The sequence below is a fragment of the Lonchura striata genome, chromosome 1, assembly GCF_046129695.1.
Source record: "Lonchura striata isolate bLonStr1 chromosome 1, bLonStr1.mat, whole genome shotgun sequence".
NCBI lineage: Eukaryota > Metazoa > Chordata > Aves > Passeriformes > Estrildidae > Lonchura > Lonchura striata.
Genome location: NC_134603.1, coordinates 18,077,113 through 18,097,425, shown reverse-complemented (window position 1 = coordinate 18,097,425; position 20,313 = coordinate 18,077,113). Strand labels below are relative to the sequence as shown.

At 40.9% G+C, this 20,313-nt stretch overlaps 1 protein-coding gene across 4 annotated transcripts in view; it reads right to left on the bottom strand.

The window, feature by feature from the left end:
- Nucleotides 1–18,988, bottom strand: part of SYBU (syntabulin) — a 39,920-nt gene extending 20,932 nt beyond the window's left edge. Inside the window, exons 1-3 of one of the 4 annotated variants that reach the window (XM_021546459.3) lie at nucleotides 18,855–18,988; nucleotides 18,492–18,681; nucleotides 5,203–5,400 (exon numbers count right to left, since the gene is read on the bottom strand). In XM_021546459.3, coding sequence (XP_021402134.2) covers nucleotides 5,203–5,400; nucleotides 18,492–18,681; nucleotides 18,855–18,881 — 415 coding nt within the window. In that variant the 5' untranslated portion in view covers nucleotides 18,882–18,988. The remainder of the gene's footprint in view (nucleotides 1–5,202; nucleotides 5,401–18,491; nucleotides 18,682–18,854) is intronic. The other 3 variants (XM_021546460.3, XM_031504070.2, XM_031504071.2) reach the window with 3 other exon arrangements.
- Nucleotides 18,989–20,313: the final 1,325 nt, after the last annotated feature.

Sequence of the window (20,313 nt, the reverse complement as noted above, 5' to 3'; positions counted from 1 at the left end):
TTCAACACAATAGGTAAATGTCCTAGCAAGCAGTTAAAAAGATTCAAGAATTTCTTTGTGTGCCATAGGAATTATTCACGTTAGCACATTCTGTAACTCGGTTTTTGTATTCCGTACTGCTGCCCCTGAATAACAGGGACAACAGATCTATTATTTTCCAACTGCTTGCAGAAATTTCATACAGAGAATAAAGAGAAGTCATGCAAATACCAGATACAATGTTCTTGGATAAATGTACGGGTAAAGCATGTCTTTCTAATGTTTTATCAAACTTTCCAAGATAAAACAAAGTCCTATCCTTGCAAAATGATGCACTCATAAGGAAGTTCTTGACAGTGAAATAAATTTCCAGAATTACCTGTAAGACAATCCTCTCACAGAACTTACACACCAACTCATCTTTTTCAAGTGAAGCACATACACACACACACACATCTGAGTCAGCCACTGCTATTCCCCACAGTCAGACTCTAATGAGGGAATGAGTTGACAAAAGACCTGTAAAATAATACAGCCAGATGTCAGGAACAGAACCTAAATCAAAATTATGTTTTATTTTTTAAAATAACCAAAGTGACTGCCTTTAGAATACAGACAGATACAGAAGTAAAGTAGCAATATGGATTAATTTATTTGCTTGTTTTATACTAATGGATTAACTAGTCACTACTCCTTGCTTTCACAGGGGACCCTCAGAAATAAGTCCTTGGACATTTAGTGTCCTGGGAATCTAATCCTTATACACCAGATAATTAAAAAAAATAATAGAAAACCCCCAAACTTCAGGAAAAGCATTATGTTTTAATAGCTATACTAGATATTGTTAACAGATAAAACGTATTAAATGCTTGAATTTCTTCTCTGATCTGTTTTGCTTATTTAAGTTCTAGTCTTAATATTTCCAGTTGTCTAGGGTAATTTTCGTTGCCTCCTTTTTGATCACTGTCAGCTCCAACACTGACTAAAAAAGCACTTGCACCTATTGAGTCCTCACAACTAAGTAAGGGCAATACATTCTGTTCCACCTGTCTCTCCTAAAGCTCCTAATTGTCCTAAAGCCTTCAAAGATTAATCTGTTCAGACTGGGACACCCTATCACAAGGCTCATTTATGGTGCATTAAATAAATTCAGTGGGAAAAAGCAGGAAACACATGTTGAATACAAGATTATGTACTTTGCCTTGTACTTACTATTTGTTAAATAACATTTTTACTTGCGTAGTGATTGTTAAAATATGATTTTTTTTCAATACACCTTCATTTTTATGAATTTATGTGGCCAAGCAAGGGCAGGAAAACCACAAACTGTGCCTTGCAACTACTTAACTATAGATCTGGCTGATGCACTATTTAAAGGACAAAAAAGAGTCCAGCAACACAGGATTAGAGAATCTCTGGGAGTAAAAGGGACTTCCTGAACCCACCCAGCCCAATTCCCCACTCAAGCAAGTCTAGCTGGAACAGGCTTTCCAGGACCATATCCAGTTGAGTTTTGACTATATCTATGGATGGAGACTCCACAGCTTCTCCAGGCAATGTGTGCCAGTGTCTGACAAAAAAAAAAAAAAAAAAGTGTTCTCTTGTGTCCAGATGGAATTTCACGTTTTTCAGTTTGTGCTCATTGCCTATTGTCCAACAAATGTAGGTTCTGTGTGTGGTGGAAGCCTCTGAGATTTTCCCATTAATCTGAACAAAAAAAGTTTTAATGTCCAAACTTCCAGTGATGACCCTTCTTGAAATATAATCCATAGCAGTTCAATGACACTGAAATCCAAAATATTGGTATTTTAGCCAGATTCAGTAATAAATGGCCAGATGTTTTATTAGCAATGAAAAAAAAAACCACAAAAACCCTTTTTGCATAGTCCTCTGCTACCTGGAATGTTTATTATTGTACCAAGATGTGAGTGACAGACAGGCAGTCCTTACAAGGTTTGGGAGCTTACCCTAATTGGGGCTCACCTAGGGCTCCTTTTGTGCCATGGTGTTTACACATCTATTATGTAGGATCCTGAAGGTGCTAAAAGGTCTGGGACAGCCTTGATTAATAATCTCATGTGAAACAATTCCATGGGCTCTAAGAAACAGTTCCAAGAGCAAACATTCAGTAAACTGCCCCAAGTGTGCCTGCAACACCAAAAGCAAGAAGACCTGAACTTTACAGAAATGCTGAACACAGCTGATCAGATGCCCTTCTCAGAGATTTAAATATGTCTGTGTTAGTTAAAACATGCAAGACTTTTAAAAGTTATGGACACAACTACTGCTAAAGATTCTTTTCTTTATCCATGTCTTTGAAAGAGGCAGATTTTGAATCCTCTCACTAAGTGTTCTAATGTAAGTCAAAAAAGCAGATGGGAAAGACTGTCAAAGGAAGCAAAACAATTCCCACAGCTCTCAACAGGATGTGGACATCAACTACAAGAATTCAGGAGGGATCTTTCTAGGAGGACTACACAAGAATGTGAGCATGTAGAAGTGCTTACAGTCCTGTTTATTCAATTACAAAAAGTGTAGGATCCAGTACAGCATCTTGATACAAAACTAAGACCAACATTAATTCAGTCTTTTTCTGCCGTTTTTTGAAGACATTTTCTGCAACACATTTTGTACTGCTTTTAATATTATGTAAATTAATCACATCTAAAAGAAGGACCAATTTCTAAAATTCAGAAATTCAAAGACTTGTAGCTATCTCTGAGAGTGGATGTTCTATTATTTTCCTTAATGTTCTAGTTCTCTCCATGCTTCCCTGGGAAAGCAGGTACAGGTTTTAAGCCAAATTCACTTCTACACTGCTGTGATTCGGATTTAATGCACAATATAAACCATTTCCATCTCTCTCAAATGAATAATTTCTCCATTGTTATAAATATTTTAGAGGTTTAGCAAGAGCACTCCAGGATTATGTATGGTTCTCTATGCAAACTACATAAAATATGAATGATAGCCTTATCTATTCTGTTAATACTTCAAGAGGTGAAGATGGCTTAGATTCATATAACGAGGCCTTAGGCTGTTTGAGAGGAAAAAAAGGCTGTGTGTATTTTGCATTTTGAAGTACAGAAAAGAAAGATGAAGTGATGTTACCAGAGAAGCAGAAAAGTATCAGAGCTTGGGAACAGCCCAAAAACATCCCAGGGCTCATTCTCAGACCTATCCCTTTCTGACATTTTCTGAATTATCTAAATATTTGTTTAAGTGTTTCTTTTGAGATTCAGCATGTCCCAAGAAAACAATACTGGAAACAGACAGATTTCAGCAAAATGACAGGAATTTTGAAGGCCCACAGTGATGGATGTACTTGTGTAAAAAATGTAGTGCAGGACATGGTAAAAAACAGTGGTAGGCTAGATTTTTGTCTCTTATATATGACTCCTGCTATGTGATCATTGTCACAAGCCATTTCAGATTAATATGAAGTAGATGTAATCTCTATAAATCAAGAAAGGCTTTTGGTAAGGAGAAAATTGCACACAATTTCTTTTATACATGACAAGGACATGTTGCTGTTATTCTCCTCCATATCCCACTTCCCTTCTACTGATCCCTTGTTATTCTCTGCATGTTTTGCTACATGGTGATGCCTCCTCCTTGCACAATAGCTATATCTTCTTAACTGAATCACCAGAAATTCATGTGCAAGTAGGTCATGAGGAAGAGACTGGGTCCACCTGAAGCTATGGAATGAGATAGCAATGGGAGAAAATCACATTAACCCCCCCCTGTGGCCAACACTGAAGAAAATGAACCCCAGCTGTCCCCTGGCATCCATGTCTGACATGTCCCTCACTTGTGTCAGCTCTCACACTACGACATGATTTTTAACAGCTTTTTACAAAAAAAAAACAAACTGTGAGATATTTGTCAGGAGGAACTTAGAAGTACTCTGTAAAACAGACCTGGTTGCTGAATATTTCAAAAGGCTAATAACTTCATATTATAAGTCAATTAAAGTGTAAAACTGAAAACAAGTGAATTAATTTCTTGAAAAAGGTGCATAACTCTTCTCCATGAGTATAGGACTCTTCATTAGAAAAAAACTTTTGCATTAATTATTCACATTTTGCTAAGCGACATTCATATTCACAAACAAAATTGTTGTGGTAGCCACAGCTGTGGATTTGACTGTCATGTACCACATTCACTGCAAACCTTGTAAAGATTATTACTATCACCCATTATGCACAGCAGTGGGAGACTGGGAACACTCAGGTAACGTGATACTATGAAATCAGCCAAAGAACTTGCAGGGATAATGGTAGAACAGATTTAATCAACCCTTCCAATGACCAAGCCAGTGAAGAGATTTTGTAACAGATTTTCATTGTTTCTGGATTAAAGATGGTGCTGGCAAATCTGAGCTGGTTTTTCAGGAAAGTATCTAAATTGCTTCCAGAGGTAAAGTGACTCTGGAAACTATATAGGCAGGAAGTACCTGAGCTCATAAACCATGTCAGTTCTGCAGCTGGCTATGTACAGGGCCAACTCTGTCTCCATGATTAATTAAACAGCAGCACAAATATCCTGACCATTTGTAATCAAGAGCTGCCTGTACATGAATCAAACGATATAAAGTATTTTATATCAACTCACTAAAATTACAGTAACCAATGGCACATCTGGGTATTTAGTCTCGGATGTGTGACAAGCAGGTGCTGATTTGGCTGATTGTCTGAGGTGGCCCATTAGCCCAAAGCACAGGGAGATACACTCTTGATTCAGCCAATGCAGTACAGATCCAAATCTGCCCAGCTCCCACATACAGGCTGCCTGCCAGACATCTTGTATCCCCAGAGCTGTCAGAGCCTGAGCACAAAAGTTTAGGCAGGATCCAACAAAAAATTTAAGGACATCACAAGACTTTTTCATATATTAAGAATCATTTATCTTTGGGCACTGAAATATGTGTGCAATTACTATGAAGCAGAATAAAATCAATTTCAGCTATTTGATATTACCATTGAGCCTCATAAAAAAAAGTGAAGATATCAGTTGATTATATTTCCATGAAAAGGACAATAACAATAGTGTTTTCATATCTTTCAGGTGGTTCCACAGAAAGAAGCCACCTATTTTATTTACTATCAGCATTAGTGGTACAACAGGTGGCACAACAGAGGTGTCCATGTATGTAGACACCTGTAAATATACCAATCAATTAGAAAGTGTGATTAAGGAAATGAAAGGAATTATACTCACCGGGCTTTACAAGACTTGTCTTTGTCTCCTTCTTGTATCGAGCCAGCTGCGTATTCCCTTCACTCATTGACCCTGCACTGAGTTTCTTCCTGGCAAAGTCTCCATCACTACCAGTGCAAAAAGTGATTGGACTGTTTCCAGCATCAGAAGGAGTCTTAACTGGAGATACTGACTGGCTACTAGGACAGCCAGTGTCATCTGAAGAGAAAAGGGAAAGCATCAACATTTCTAACCAGTAAGTATATGAAAGTTAGCAGAATAAAAGAAAGTGTGTTTGAATTACAACTCTTTACAGTAAGTGATATGTACAACCTTGGCTCTGAAACCTGGTGAGAAGCTATTTGTTTCACGCATTTTGTGAAGAAATCTTGAATAGCTTATGGCAAGCTAAAAGGGCAAGTACTTGTTTTACCCAGTCTGACAAAATACAAACTCAAGGGCCACATAATGCAAATTCCTATCGAAGACAAATTCCTTTAGCAAGGTTAAGGAATATTGCAGCAGGAAAATACTCAAGACACAAATGTTGTGTAGTGCACACTGGCTGCAGAGCAAGCACAGGCGACATGCTCTCCTTTAAGAAATGTTCCCATATCTGAACAAGAAGACAACAGCCTACAGCCCACATGCATGAAGTAAGGAATTTCATGTAACTGGAACTAATACAAGTTCCTCAAAATTGTCTTTCCTTTAAAAGCAGCCATGATCATAGAACTCTTCTATACTTGACAAGTGGCTGTGAGGTACCTAGTTTAGAAAAGCATGGGTTACACACAGATTGCTTTTGTTTAAAGCTGAATTCCTCTGAGGGCACACCAGCACTCCAGGGCATCAACAGCCACCCTGGGAACAGACCCAGGTTCCTGACCTCCAGGGATACAAACACACCAGCCCTTAACAACTGAATGCAAAGTAAGCAGTCTGATTTTGAATGAAATCCACATATCAAACTCCAAATCACGTTCCATGTTATCTGGAGTAATTGTAGTTCCCCTAGAAGTCATGGTGGTTTAACAAAACCAAAAATGCTACTCTGACCCTCCTGGAGAAATCTAATTGTTCTTTCCCAGGTTAAAATGAAAGCTGCCGTCTGAATTAAGCCATTGCACTCTTCTCCCGATGCATTATTGTTAGCTAACATGAAACCCAAAGTACCTGCAACAGAGCCAAATAATTTGCATGACTGTGTTGCACTTACCCTTCCACCCTGTTCATAATGTAGGTCAAGAGTCATTTTGCACGGGCATATTGATTTAAAAGTCAGTGCATGACTGCAGGTTTATGAGATAGAAGGGACACCCATATCTAACACCTTTCTACCCACCTCCCCTCAGCAGGGAAGAACAGCTTTTTCTTTTTTTAGCTATTGCTCCCTCAATACAGTAAAAAAACTTTACTCTTTCATGCGATCCAATTTTCCTTCATGCCGGGGCAACTGTTCTACCCTCACTCATCTGTTCCAAGGTTCTGCTTCTCGTTTCTCCATCTCCTGCCTTCAGTCCCGAGCAAGGTACCTCCAGCTGCTGACTGTGCAGAGCAAGCTGCATGCATTAGGCTGCAGGAGCAGCCAGCAGCCTGAAGTGCTGCATCCCAGGCCTCTGCCAAGTGCCAGGAATGAGCCAAGCCAAGGGGCAGCCCAGCCTACTGCCAGAAACACCCCCCAGGGCACGAACGGCAGTAACAGTGCAAAGCACCTAATCCAGCTTAATCATATTTAATTCTTTCAAATAATCCCAATTAAGCCAAAAAGCATCTCTATTTGCCGTCTTGCTGCTGCCTTCTGTAACTTAGAATTAGTTCCTAGCAAAATAACAAAAGAGAAAACTGCTAGTAAGCTTTTCAGCCTGCCCCTGCATACATCCTGACTAATGACAGATTGTTTCCCACATGACTGTAGTTTACTTTTTTATCCTTTCCCTTCCCACCAACATCACAATATAACTCAACACAAAGAAGAGAGAAGGTGGCAATTTCCTCCCAGATCAGCATCTGTTTTTCTTTCTCCAACATTTGGAGTTTCATCTGCAGGCTGAGTGAATATTACCTGCAGTACAGTGGATCAGCACCACTGAGTGAGCTCCTGAATTGCATTTAAGTAGCTGCTTCAGCTGTGTCCGAAGCATCCTCTCTTTGGAAGCACACAAACATTTATAATCAAATATATTCAGAAATAAGTGACAGCTTGTGCAGTTTGTTTTTAATTATGACTTTTCCACTTAGATGTTTCTGTATGTGGTATTAGTTTCCAAACTTTCTGTTAGAACAAAAACAACAAAGAATCCCCACACAAACAAAAACCCCCTCAAAACATAAAAACCAAAACCCAAAGTTAAGTCCCCTCTCAAAGCCTTCCACCCAAACTCACAAGAAACTATTTATCTCATTTTTCACCAATACAGTTACTGCAATACCTGCACAGGAGGTTCTGCAGACCTGACAGACCTGTTTTATATGGGAGAATTTATGTATAAACAACTCCAAAAGCTATAGAGAAGCAGCGTGGAAGAACTACAGGAGTTGGTAAAACTTTGCACAATGAAAGAAATCAACTACAGTGCTAAAAATTGGGGCACTAAAGCCCCCAAATGTACAAAACTAAATACAATGGGGAAAAAGGTAGCTGAAGAATACATACTAAAATAGCACCAAAATGTTTTACTTACCACCTCCAACACTGCCTGTGATATCACACTGGTGACACTGTACCATCAGATTATGTCATATCTACATATCCTTGTTTTACTGTTAAGAACTTCAGCTTTCAGTGCAACAGGGCATTTTTTAAAAGAACAAATTAGCCTGGCACAAAGAAGAATAACTCTACTCATACACCTTGTAACCTTTAGATACACCAATAACCAAGTGAGCACTTCCACTCCAGCTACAGAAAATAAATGATTTTATTGTATTCCCTCTCCTCTGATAGTTTATTTTTTATGCAATGTAAAACTTATCATCTTTCTACTACTATTACCAGAAACATGAACAAAATTATAAATTTTCCAGAACTAGGGCAAGCTGTACAGAAAGATTTTTCTGTGCCAGCCTTTTGAGTAATCAAGATGTTTGCTACTACAGAATGGAAGAGCTGCCTATGAAACCCTCATGCTCACTGTCAAAGCTCTGCTGTACATTGGGGGGATCCACCCAATGCACAGCTCACCCTCCTGGCACAAGGAAAAATCCTGGTGAGGAGTGAGATGCTCTCTAGCTGCTTAGTGCCAGCCAGTTGCCTGCCTACCTTCATCTTTCCTGCAATTGAAACGTTAACAGGCACTGTATTTGTATTTAATACTGCAGGTGAACCCCCACAGGAGAGCAGCAGCCCTCCCTGTGGAGCCTGATGTGGAGCTGATTCCCCCTCCATCTCCAGACAGCCCGGCCACCCTCCCTGCTCACTGCAGCAGTGACTGCTCCTCACCCACAACGTGACTGCAGCACGGTGCGTCCAGGATTTCCCCCAGACCTGCGGGCTCCTCCTAAACCCTGCTGGAAGCTCTGCTGGAAGAAAGTGAAGACCTCCACCTGCCCAGAAATGGTAGGATAAAGAATCTCTCTTAAAAAAGTGGGTAAGGAGAAGATGAGCCCACAATGGGATTCACTCTATGATATGATGTGCATATAGTGTCCAGCAAGGTCAGTTAAGGATTCACCCCTGTAACTCAACTGGAATTTTGCCCCAGTAAGGACTTCAGACCTTAGACTCCTCAGGATCAGAGGCAGACCTGATTTACCTTCTCAGGCACATCAGCATCAGGAAGACAAAAAAGAGAAAACTGGTAAATACTGCTATGAAAGCCTGCATTTCTGCTCTTGCCTGAATTTACTTGCACAAGAGGTAAAACCACACGAATTCATAACACACGACTTCCATTGCTTTCTTTCACAGTGTCTTTTTTTTTTTTCCACAGGGGCCTCCTAGGAGCATTCTGGGAGTAGACTTTTCCTTTGAACATCAGCTGGATTTCATCACTTGAAATTGTACGTCCAAGCCCTCTCCCAGATCAGACATGCCTGCCAAATTTCAAAGCCAAGCACGGGATAGTGTCTCCTCAAACAAACCATCAGGAAAGTTGCTCAGAGCACTCTGACATTTGCATGCCCTGAGTAACCTTTAAACAATAAAGTCAAAATATAAACAGCAATATTAAAGATAATAATACTCTGAACAATTGACAAAAATATTGTTCTTGTAGACTTTTAGGCTATATGTTAGGATGTGATGATTTTTTCAGTGCAGATATCTTAGAAGGTTCACTAGAATATGCCTTAGAACCTTCTTTAAAAAAATACTGCCTTTCCCAAAAGGCTTCAAGAAGCTTTGAATATACAACCTCCTTATAGAACACATGTAAATAATTAATGATGTTCTCACTGAGGAAGCACTGACTTCTTTTTACTTTTATTCCTAGCTGCCAGATTGAGTTAGGCATTCCTGTGACACTGAATGGTCCAGTTCCTGCCTGATTCCTATTTCACTGTCCAAAATTTGTGTCCTCCTAAGAGTCCCCAGACTCAGGCTGTACATAGTCTGAATTTCCATCAAGAAATGTGCATTCTGGAATTAAACACATGTCTGTTAACAGAATTTTGAATGTTCAGTGTACCAAGACAAAAACAATTTCGTGGCTTTTACCTGATGGTTATGTTTGTATTCATCCCAGGATCTGTTAGTCTGGGTAGCCACAGTTCTGCCAGGAAGGTGCACTGCAAGATGGCTATTGGCAGTGAGGGTATCACAAAGGGTAATTTTTCAGGGTTTGCTTGTTTGCCTCACCTTTTTTGACCATCAGTTTTTGAAACTGTTTTGGTCTTCTCTTCATGGCCAGCCTTATAGCACAGGGGTGTTTATTCAATTATGAAAGTTGCTGACAGACACCAAAGGAAATACAGCACCTATCTTCCACCTGCAAGTCTCTTTCTGTATTAAACAGAGAGAAAGAGGCTCCTCTGGAGGGCGAGTCCCCATTCAGGCTAAGACATCCCAGTACTCTGACTCACTGCCTGCAGGGCTGCAGCTCTCTCCAACTAACACAGCCACTGCTCTGACCTGGGCAGCTGAACCAGGGATGTGAGGGCTCAGTGCCCAGCAGAGAAAACAGCTGATGGCAGAGTCACAATGTCATTCTGGAACAACTGGGAAACACAGTAAAAGCAGCAGATGAAACATCAGAGTATAAAATTAGTAGTACACATCGAAAAGCAGAGGTAGGAGCATATTCAGCTTCACACCAGGAGGATCTCAACACCTCACACCTACCTCACACCTCTGGAGGCACCCTCCCCTTTCCAGCAACCACTGAGGGTGCACAGCCTAGGGTAAATAGTGGGAATATTCTCCTCAGCTCCTGATTGTACTAAAACCTTTCATTTGTACTGAGGTGTAGTGGCCATTCCAGTATGTGATTGTATGTACTCTGTAAGTTTAATAATTTGCTACTAACAATTTGTCACTTACATAATCACACAGACTTCAGAAAAATATATTTATTAACTTCACTAAAGGTAGAGCCCTAAAAATGCTACTGGTTTTGGTCCTGATCAATTTAAAAGTAATTTCTTAGCTATTCTGAAGACCTGTTTGGCTTGGTATTTAAGAAGATTTCTCAGAATATGACGTACTTGTGAGGCAAGTCTCTTACCAAAAGTCAAACACAGTAAAGCAGAGCTGAAGCACAAGGACAACTACAGCAGTGTCAGGAAAAGAGAGGAGGCCTACTTATGCACAATCCTGCCATGCAAGTAATTCAACATTTAATCTCGGTGTCTCTGCAGGCAAAACCAGAATTAACTATGCTCCATTTTGCTTGTGAACAAAAGCTGGCTAGCAGCTCCACCACTCCCTGAGGTCACCTACAGAGGCTGTGCAAAGTCTTGTCCTTGAAGGGTTTCTAGACTCTTGACAGACAAATACATGGCTGCTGGGATGTGCTGGGAACAGTCCAGCTTCAAAAAAGAGGCTGGATGAAATGATCTCTACAGGTCCCTCCAACCTACATGATCTTCTTTTTATCAGATATTCCAGATCTGGAAAACAACCTGCTATTCACGGTACATCTTTCAAGCTAGAACTTTTGACTGTAATGTTCTAGTCATGGAATCTACCATGTAACCCAGTAAAATCACAACTAAACATCTTCAACTGGTTGCTGAGGATCATCAATGTACAGCCAACTTTTATACCTGCTGCGCACCAGCCCCTTTGAGCTGGCTTCTGTCACACCCACTGGCTGCCCACTAAGTGCTGAAAACTTAGCATGAGAGCTGCTCACTGACTTTGGTAAGAGGCCCTCCCTACTCAGTCACAGCATGGCAGGAGTGCTGACAGGCTGAGATAATACAGAATAGGAGAGAGGAAGGTGAAAAAAGATGGACTGACCTGCTCCTAAGCTTGGGCATCTTTTGCAATGCAGGATTTCATATAAATATGTCTTTAAAGCAATCTGCTCTTGATGTTTGACTATGCAACTGCTAAGTCATACTGAAGTAGCTAATTTTAATTGATTTTGACAGCAAATCTACTAATGTTCCTTCTACTTGAACATTTCACTAACAAACAGGACTGAAGCAAGCTCTGTCAAAACATATGAAAAGAAAGAGGGCTATGTAATTGTGGTTTACTGGCTTTGTCATTACATTTATAGCCCTACTAATGGTGTATTACAGATGAGAAGCATAAGGGCTTACTAGTAAAAATATCAATAAAAATAGTACTGTTACTAGGAGAACTGTAGTCAGGAATAGCACAGCTCCCCGAGTTTCATTTTCACATCACAGAAAACATCTGGATAAGGAGTTTAAGGTGATAAAGGACTGAACAACATATTTGAAAATTTTATAGAAATTTTAAACTAAATGTAAGGACAGGAAAGAATCTAAAAAAAAAAAAAAGAAAAGACAAGAGACTTTTCTGTTTGGTGTGGGTTTAAGCAATTTAGTAGACCTCATTAATCTTGCGAGGATAACAGCTGGAAGTGGAGCCACTGCTGCTACCTCCGGTGGGAAAGCATTGACTACATTCAGTGTAAGAAATACTATGCATTTAATATTAACATTAAGAGAAATGTATGTGTATATACAGATGGATTTCTGTGGGGTTTTGTATGGTTTATTCCATTATGTAAAGAAAGAAATTAGAAATATTCTTTCCAGTTTTGAAGGCACCATTTTGGGAAACAAAAATCTTCAGTAGACCACAAAGAATTTTGTACCTATTCCTCAAATGGTGCAACATGTTATACTTATTTGGTCTCATATAGCTCTGCCTCCATGGCTGACAGCATTTAACTGTGACCCTCACAGCTTCATCATCACCTCATAATGTTGCTCTGGTTACCTTCTCATGGAAGGAAATAATATATATTCTGTCCATTGTTATTTTATGCATATTTTTCTTTTCTCTTTTCTTTTAACTATCCTCAAGGCTAGAGTGGCACTTAGCAGCACCACAGAATCTAGTCACATACACTTCAAACCACTGTTTGAAAATTTCATGGATATATACTAATCCTATAAATGTAGGGCTAAAATATATAATGCTGAATTTCTCTTAAAACATCACGATTCTCTTTTAACACAAAGTAAATGCAAGACTTCTGATTAAAGTTTCATTCCTATTATGATTTTCTTCAGAGTGCATGACAACATTCAACTCAATAGAAAGTTGCATGAAAAGCACTGTAAAAAAAAGTATTGGATTATGCATTTGTGGTGAAGAAAATACTAGATAGTGTTTAGAATTCAGCCCATAGTAGAGAGCAAGCTATAACAAAAAAAGGCAGTAGAAAGTCTGAGGTGTAGTAGAAAGGGTGACTGTTCTCAGGACGCCATGCAAAATGTTCCAAGGGAGAATGGGAACTGTCCTGCTGACCCCAGGAGGCTCTGGATTGGGTTTTAAAGGTTCACAGTACTGACAGACACATAAAAAGGTGATAAAAAACATCCAAAAGGTCAAATATTTTGGCTTCCAGATGTTGTTGTGTGGCAAAAGGAACAAAAGGATTGTTACTTAGTCAGGGGGATTAAATACTGAAGTTGAAAGGGAAGCAGGGAAAGGCCAAAAACTGGCGAACAAGCAGACTTTGCTCTTTAGTACCTAGGTACTGTTCTTATTTCCAGGTTTGGAACAGATCTCTGTGCCACAGTAACAAAACTGGTGGCTCATAATATGAAGCAATAATAAATTATTGCATGTAAGCTGGTCCAGCAGGAAATTCTCTAGGGAAGCAGCAGTGAGAAAAGGAAGCATGTCACCAGTGCCATGCTCATGAAAAAAGGTCATATGTGTATTTTTGAAAGCAGATTTTGTGTCAATGTTTTTGCAAATTAATGTCACTGAGTTGCCTTACAAAATGCTGTGAACAAAAGTGCTAGAAGAGACCTTCAGAAGACCAAAAAAAAAAAAAAGGCAAAATGACTGTGGGAATGCTTATAATAAAGGACTGTAGGAAAGACAATCTAACTTTCAGCATCACATACTTGAGAACTTTTAAGCAGAGAAAAAAATCAAACACATAAACCAGTAAGGAACTATTTAAACAAAATATTTTTTCGTATAACCAGAAACAAGAAGAATGAGAGACCTCACTGTTTCCATAGTAGTAGATACATATATATAAACAATAGGAGCAACTACTTTCAGTAATTTAAACTAACTGTCTGGCCTCAGTCTGTTGACTTGTTAAAATACTAAAAATTTAGTTTTCTGTATCTATTTCTGTTTAGGAATATATATTTTAGTATACATACTTATTTAGAGCAGTCTCCAAGGCAAGCTGCTTTATAATGCAACCTGCTCTCACAGAGAAATTATTTACTGGAGAAGGCACAGCTTTTTTTCTTCAGGAATGGTTGTACAACCTCTTCTTCTTGTCTATGGCAAGCAAGATGGGTTGTGCATTCACATGGACTTAATAAGCCTGCCTCAAGCCTACATGCTTTTTTGGACACACAGTGAACTCAGCCCTGGCATCCACCAATAGCTGGGCCAACAGGCAAGTAATTTCTGAGATCAAGGGCACAGGAGCAGGTGAGCAAGGAACGGCAACAGAGACATTCCTGCTGCAGCACCCACACCCCAGGCTCACAGTGCAGCCCCTGTACACGTGACATTTATTGTGCCACACATGCAAAGGACAAGATTTAAATAAAATCGCTGCCACAGAAAAGAACAAGTTATGAAACAAGGATTGAGTAAGTGTTGAACCAGATCTTGAAGTTTTAAAGAAAAAGCAAAAACAAAGCTTCAACTCCTATTTTTGAAGACTGCGTTGGAGTGAGTCACAGTTATTGATGTGCAGAGATGTTGGTTTTCAATAGCTCGTAGGACTATTCAGTCTAATCAAAAACGTGATTTACAGGTAAGCCCAAGAAAAGAGGAACTGTTTGCTACAGGTATAAACCAAGTCCTCTGGCTCAAAAATTCCTTTGCTGAACTAATTATTAAATGTACAAGTGCTTCCTGCAAAGCTGCATCTTGATTACCAAAGCTTCACTGCATTCCCTACCAAAAATTCTGGCAGCTGGCATCCTAGAAAAGGCTGAAAGAGAATTGGGCATTGTTGTAAAGTCATCTTCATACAGAGAAATTTAAAAGCTGAGCTATTAAAAAATCAAAAGTAGAAAAGAATATATATCCCAGACTAAATTCCTTTTTAAAGGAGAAGCTGAATACACTTGCTGAGCTTAGCACAGGCTGACTTCAAACCAAGGACATGTACACCAAAACCAAGGATAGTGCTTTGCCCAAAGTATCATATTTCTTACAAAGAAAACACTAAGTGGAATGACCAAAGGCCCAGCAGCTGCTCCTCCATGGATCCCTCAGCAGGAGGCCTGTTTGAGATGCTCTGGATCACATTCTCTGCACAACTGACAAGGTAAGTGCACACAGCCACTTGGAAGCCAAGAGCAACTTAGGAGAGAAACACAAGCAAATGCTCTGTAGCAGGTGAGCCACACAAAGCTGCTGGGAGAGTGTTTTTCTATTATTTGACATCATATGAGTTATGTGGCTAGCATCCAAGCAGAAGAAGAGAAGTGCTCCCATACCAAATGGCAACCAAGACCCCAGATGCTCTAAGGTCTTAAGAAAGGGTTGTGCATGGTGAATGCAAACACAAAAGCTCAGCTTGCCTACATAGCATCTGGACAGCATGCACATTCACTTGGCAGAAACAAAGACTATTAAAACACATATAAAAGCATATTAAAATTTTGTCAGGAGTAACACAGATATTACTAACACTTTCACTGTTTCATATGGACTTACAAAGCAAAACTGACATAAAGTCAACTGCAAATAATTGACCAACATGATCAAGTGAGGCTCTGATTCACTCAAACAAGACAAAGAGGGAGCTGATCATGCAAATTTAAACCTATCACAGCCAGAACTAACAACTTCTTCAAAAGAAACTAAGCATTACAAAGGCCGTCTCTTTTCTGTTGCCAAGAGATATTTTTTGCTGTTACCACCATGCTTGCAGCACTGCCATGGTTCCCAAAACCAACATTATTAATACCTACAAGATTTACCCTCATTTAGAAAGACGGAACTCCAAGCCTTCACTTAGGCATTGAGATCAGCATAAGCACACAAGGAAAATGGACAACATCAGAAGCTCTAGGGAATGAAGCAAAAAAATGCATATTTAATGGATGAGGGGAAAAGAGTAATTTCTTTTGCGGTAAAAAGAAATCTATAGATCATTATTTGGTGTCAATAATAATGGAAGAAATGTAGACGAGAACAATTAGACAAGAGAAGGGTAAAGAGGAAAGGAACTATTCCAGGGATCAATTCATACTATCTGCTGCGTATCAAAAACATTTTGGGGTTTAGTGCTCAAAAAAAAATTACAAAAGAGACATTTATCCAAATGCTCATGAACTTTCTCATACTGCTACATTAGTGTTCCCATCTGCTGTCATCTTCCAAATGTACTACTTGCTAATTTTAAATACTCTTTTTGCACATGCTACTTCTAAATTAAGAAGCACCAGGAGAGGCAAGTTAGGGTTATGGCCCCTCCACTCACCTCTCCACACATCTGTTCACCATCTCCACCCCAGAAACAGGAATTAGCAGCCACCTGCTGCCCCTGGGGGATTTCACTCTAAATCAGACAAATGCTGATAAGGAAGGATCATAAGTGGAAGACAGGAAAGAGATGTCAGAGAACGAGGAAATCAAGACAGTGATTGTTGCCGTACCTGCATCCCAGTGAAAAATCCATCAAACCTAGCAACAACTGAACCAGGGTCTAGGATGGAGGACAGTGCCTTGGCTGATCCATGGCTGTGGAAAGTCTGTAGACTCAGAGCAGCAAACCACGTAGTATGTACCTGTATGGGTGCTGCAGGTAGCTTTAGAAACACAAAGCTCTCACATGGAGAAAAAAAAATCAGATTACATAATTGCAGCATGCATGAAATATTATAAGATTAATAAAATAAATAAAAGAGTTGAGCAGTTGTGCTTAAGATGCAGGTTAAGAGACCAGCAGTGCACGCTGCAATACCTCTGTGAAAGGTGCCTTAAAACTGTCAAGCCATGAGATCAGACACACCCAGAATAAAAACAACGTGCTGCTGGGACTCAAGGCAGCCTTTGCAGTGCAGTGGGACAACAAGGGCATATGACAGTGGCAGCTACTTGTTGAGTAGATCTGAAGATCAGGGTACAAATACAAAAGATGAAAAAATGTCAGTGATCAAGATGAAAGGCTTGTCAACACAGAAGGAAAAAAATCAGGATGAAAAGCAGCCATTTGGACGAGATCATAAAAATACCGTTTTTCTAGAAAGCTTCAAAAGATTTTATTTTTTTGGAACATGCAAACTCAAGCAGGTAAAGTAGAGGGATTAAAAAGCATGGGAAAAAGACTCCAGCATTCTTACAATCCTATGATGTTTGTTTAATGCTCTGCATTGTTCATTAAACAATAACCAAATAGATCATTCCACTGAGCCTGAATTGCAAAATCTGGCAGAGCTAGACTCAAACATGGATATTGTGTTTCTCATCTAAGAAAACTTGCACATTGTGTTCAATACACTATTTTTCATTAAATGAGTTAAAAAAGTAAGAACAGTCATCTAATCCACTGTAGTGAAGACCAAGATAAATAAGAATGTTCCTGACTATTCCCAGGAACACCTCTGGTAACTGAAAACACTTCATGACCTAAAGAAAAGGAAGCCTAAGAAGTTGCTCTGATACTAACTATTGCAAAAATACTTCTTATAATTCAGATTTTTAAATAGAGAATTACAGAATCATAGAAACATTTAGGTTGTAAGGACCTCTAAAGTCATTGAGTCCAACCTAGCACTTCCAATCCACCACTGAAAATATTATGCTTTCCAAAACACTGACTATTGAAAACAAGTTTCTCCACACCAGAAACACCTTTTGAATTAGCATGGGCATATAGAGTCCAAGGTGTTCATGATGTGACCCTCAATTCTGTTATGCATGTACATTAATGACAAATACAGTGAAGAGTTTCACTGACTTAAAAAATTGCTCACCACTAGTAGGCATCTGAGTATTTCACTGCCAGTTGAGGCATTTAAATTGTGCTAAACTCTACACAAGGCAAATATTCAACATAAAAAAAATCTGTTTTCGAGTTGTCCCTCATGTAATATTTTGAACAGCAAATTACATTTTTTGGTCTATAGTTGGAGAGCAATGATTTACTTCTAATCACATATCCATCGCCCTCTCTGTAGAGAAGCCATCATGCCCAACTCATATCTGGCAATACATTCATCAGTAGAAGCCTGAATTCTGAAATAAACAAAACTTATTTCTGTATGACAGTGAAGACTTCACCTACATATTCTGTTCCAGTTCATGCAGATCGTTGTGAAAAAAACAAAAGACACTGCAATCTGATAGCAACTCCCCTGTTTTGCCGACTTTTGATTTAAGGGCTTTTCAAAACGCCTGAATACCACGCTGCAGTTGTTAAGGCAAATATTTCTCTTTAAAGCAACGCTTCTGCCACAATAAAACCGCCAACTTTTTTAGCAGTGGATAGCAGAACGCGGAATGGAAACATCTGGTGTCGCTTACGGACACATATTAAAAGAACAGATACTAGATTTCCCTGGAAAAATCAATGGTCGCCCTTCTTCATCGGTAAAACGGATCGCTCATGCGGGCTCGATGGGAGCCCGAGACGCGGCCGCTGCGGCTGGGAATACAGCGAAGCGCGGGGCTGCCGTGCGGGGCACACCGTGCTCCAGACACCCCGGGGCTGGGCATCTCTCTGCGGTACCTGAGCAGAAGCTGTTGCTGCTGACAGTCCTGCCGGAGCCCGCGGAGGAACTGGGCGGGTTGAATTCCCGGCTTTCCTCTTCCGAAAAGGGCGATTCGGAAGCGGGAGATACCTTCTGCTGCGGCCGCAGGACCAAGCGGGGGATGCGGCTGCGGGATACCTCCTTTTCCAGCTGCGTCCTCTGCTCCTGCTGGGGAAGGGACACCCCGTCAGGAACCTCTCGGATGTGCCCTCCTCCTTCCATCATCGAGGCAGGGGCAGGCAAATCCCGGCCCCTCCGCCCCCCCACCCCAGGGCGGGGGCAGGACGCGATTTGCGCGCCCCTGCTTCTCCCCGCCGCGCCGCCCGTGCCCGGCTGCTCACCTTGCTGCTCTCCCGCAGAGGCCCCATCGCTCCTCAGTCGCGGCGCAGCCGGGGACGGGCACCTGGCATGGGCGAGAGGGATGCGCTGAGCGGGGCTGCGCTGCCGCTGCCGCTGCGGCGCTGGGGGCGGCGCTGCCCGGCCCGGCCCGGCCCCGCCGCTCCCCGCCCCGGCACGTGGGGCGGCCGCGGCGCCGCCCGCCCCGCCCGGCAGGTGCGGCGGGCGCGGCCCCTCAGCCCCGGCAGCCCCTCAGCCCCGGCAGCCCCGGCAGCCCCTCAGCCCCGGCAGCCCCGCCGTCCCGCCGGGCTGGCCGCGCCACGGCCGCCAAAGGCGCCAAGGAACGCGGGCATGAGGAGACGGGCAGAGAGCAGGTGATGCCGGTGCAGATACGATGGATGTATAGCCACACAGTTAGCAAAATGCACCGTCAGACTTCTCTGTTTCTCAGTCACAGAATCACAGACTCGTAAGCGTTTGGGAGAGACCTTAAAAATTATCTAGTGCTGACCTCCCCGGCCACGGGCACGGACGCTTCCCACTAGACCTGGTTGCTCAAGCTCTTCCTTATCCAAGCTGGTCTTGGAGATTGCCACTGCTGAGGCATCCACAATTTCCCTGAGCAACCTGTTCCAGTGTCTCACCGCCCTCACAGCAAAGAATATCTTCCTAAAGTAAAGAATTTCTTCCTATTATTTTTCAGTAACATGTTTATGGAACACGTAGAGAGACAAAATCTTACTTGATTCTTACATAAAAAAGTACTTGATTCTCAGATGATACATTACAATATATTTAACTGTAGTATATTCTCTCTCTACCATTCATTGTGGTAATTATTGTTGACCCTCCTATTGATTAATGCACATGTGGTAACCTTGTTCATCTACTCTCTAGAGAGCATCTATTTAAAAAACAAGCACTGGCACGACTACATTCTGGGCTATAAGCATTTATTTATTCACCATGTGTGAAAAGGACTGCTTTTCCACAAGAAGGATGATGAAATTCTCAATATGAAACTCATTTGATGTTCAACATATATGTCTACTTATAGGACTTAATGAGCTTGCAGAAGTTGTACTGTCAGCAATCATATTTTTGGGCAAAGATTCCCTTTACATTTGTGCTTCCTGGATTCAGCTGGGATATTGTTAATCTTCCTGTCCTGGTTTCAGCTGGGATATAGTTAATTTTCCCATGACACCTATAAAGGGCCCCAATTTTTCTTGGGAACTTCTGTTTGCTATCAGATCATAAATATTAAATACTGTCTCAAAAATAATTAAGAGCAAATCTGCTTCTAATGTGTAGTGCAGAGAACACAGCGGCAGTAACAGGAAAGGTAATGCATTCATCTAGACCTCGAAGAGGAAAGAGGACACTGGTAAGTACTGACGCACTGATTGTTGTATATCCAAAGAGTCATAATTACTAATTTATTAACCTGGCATCAGAATTAGA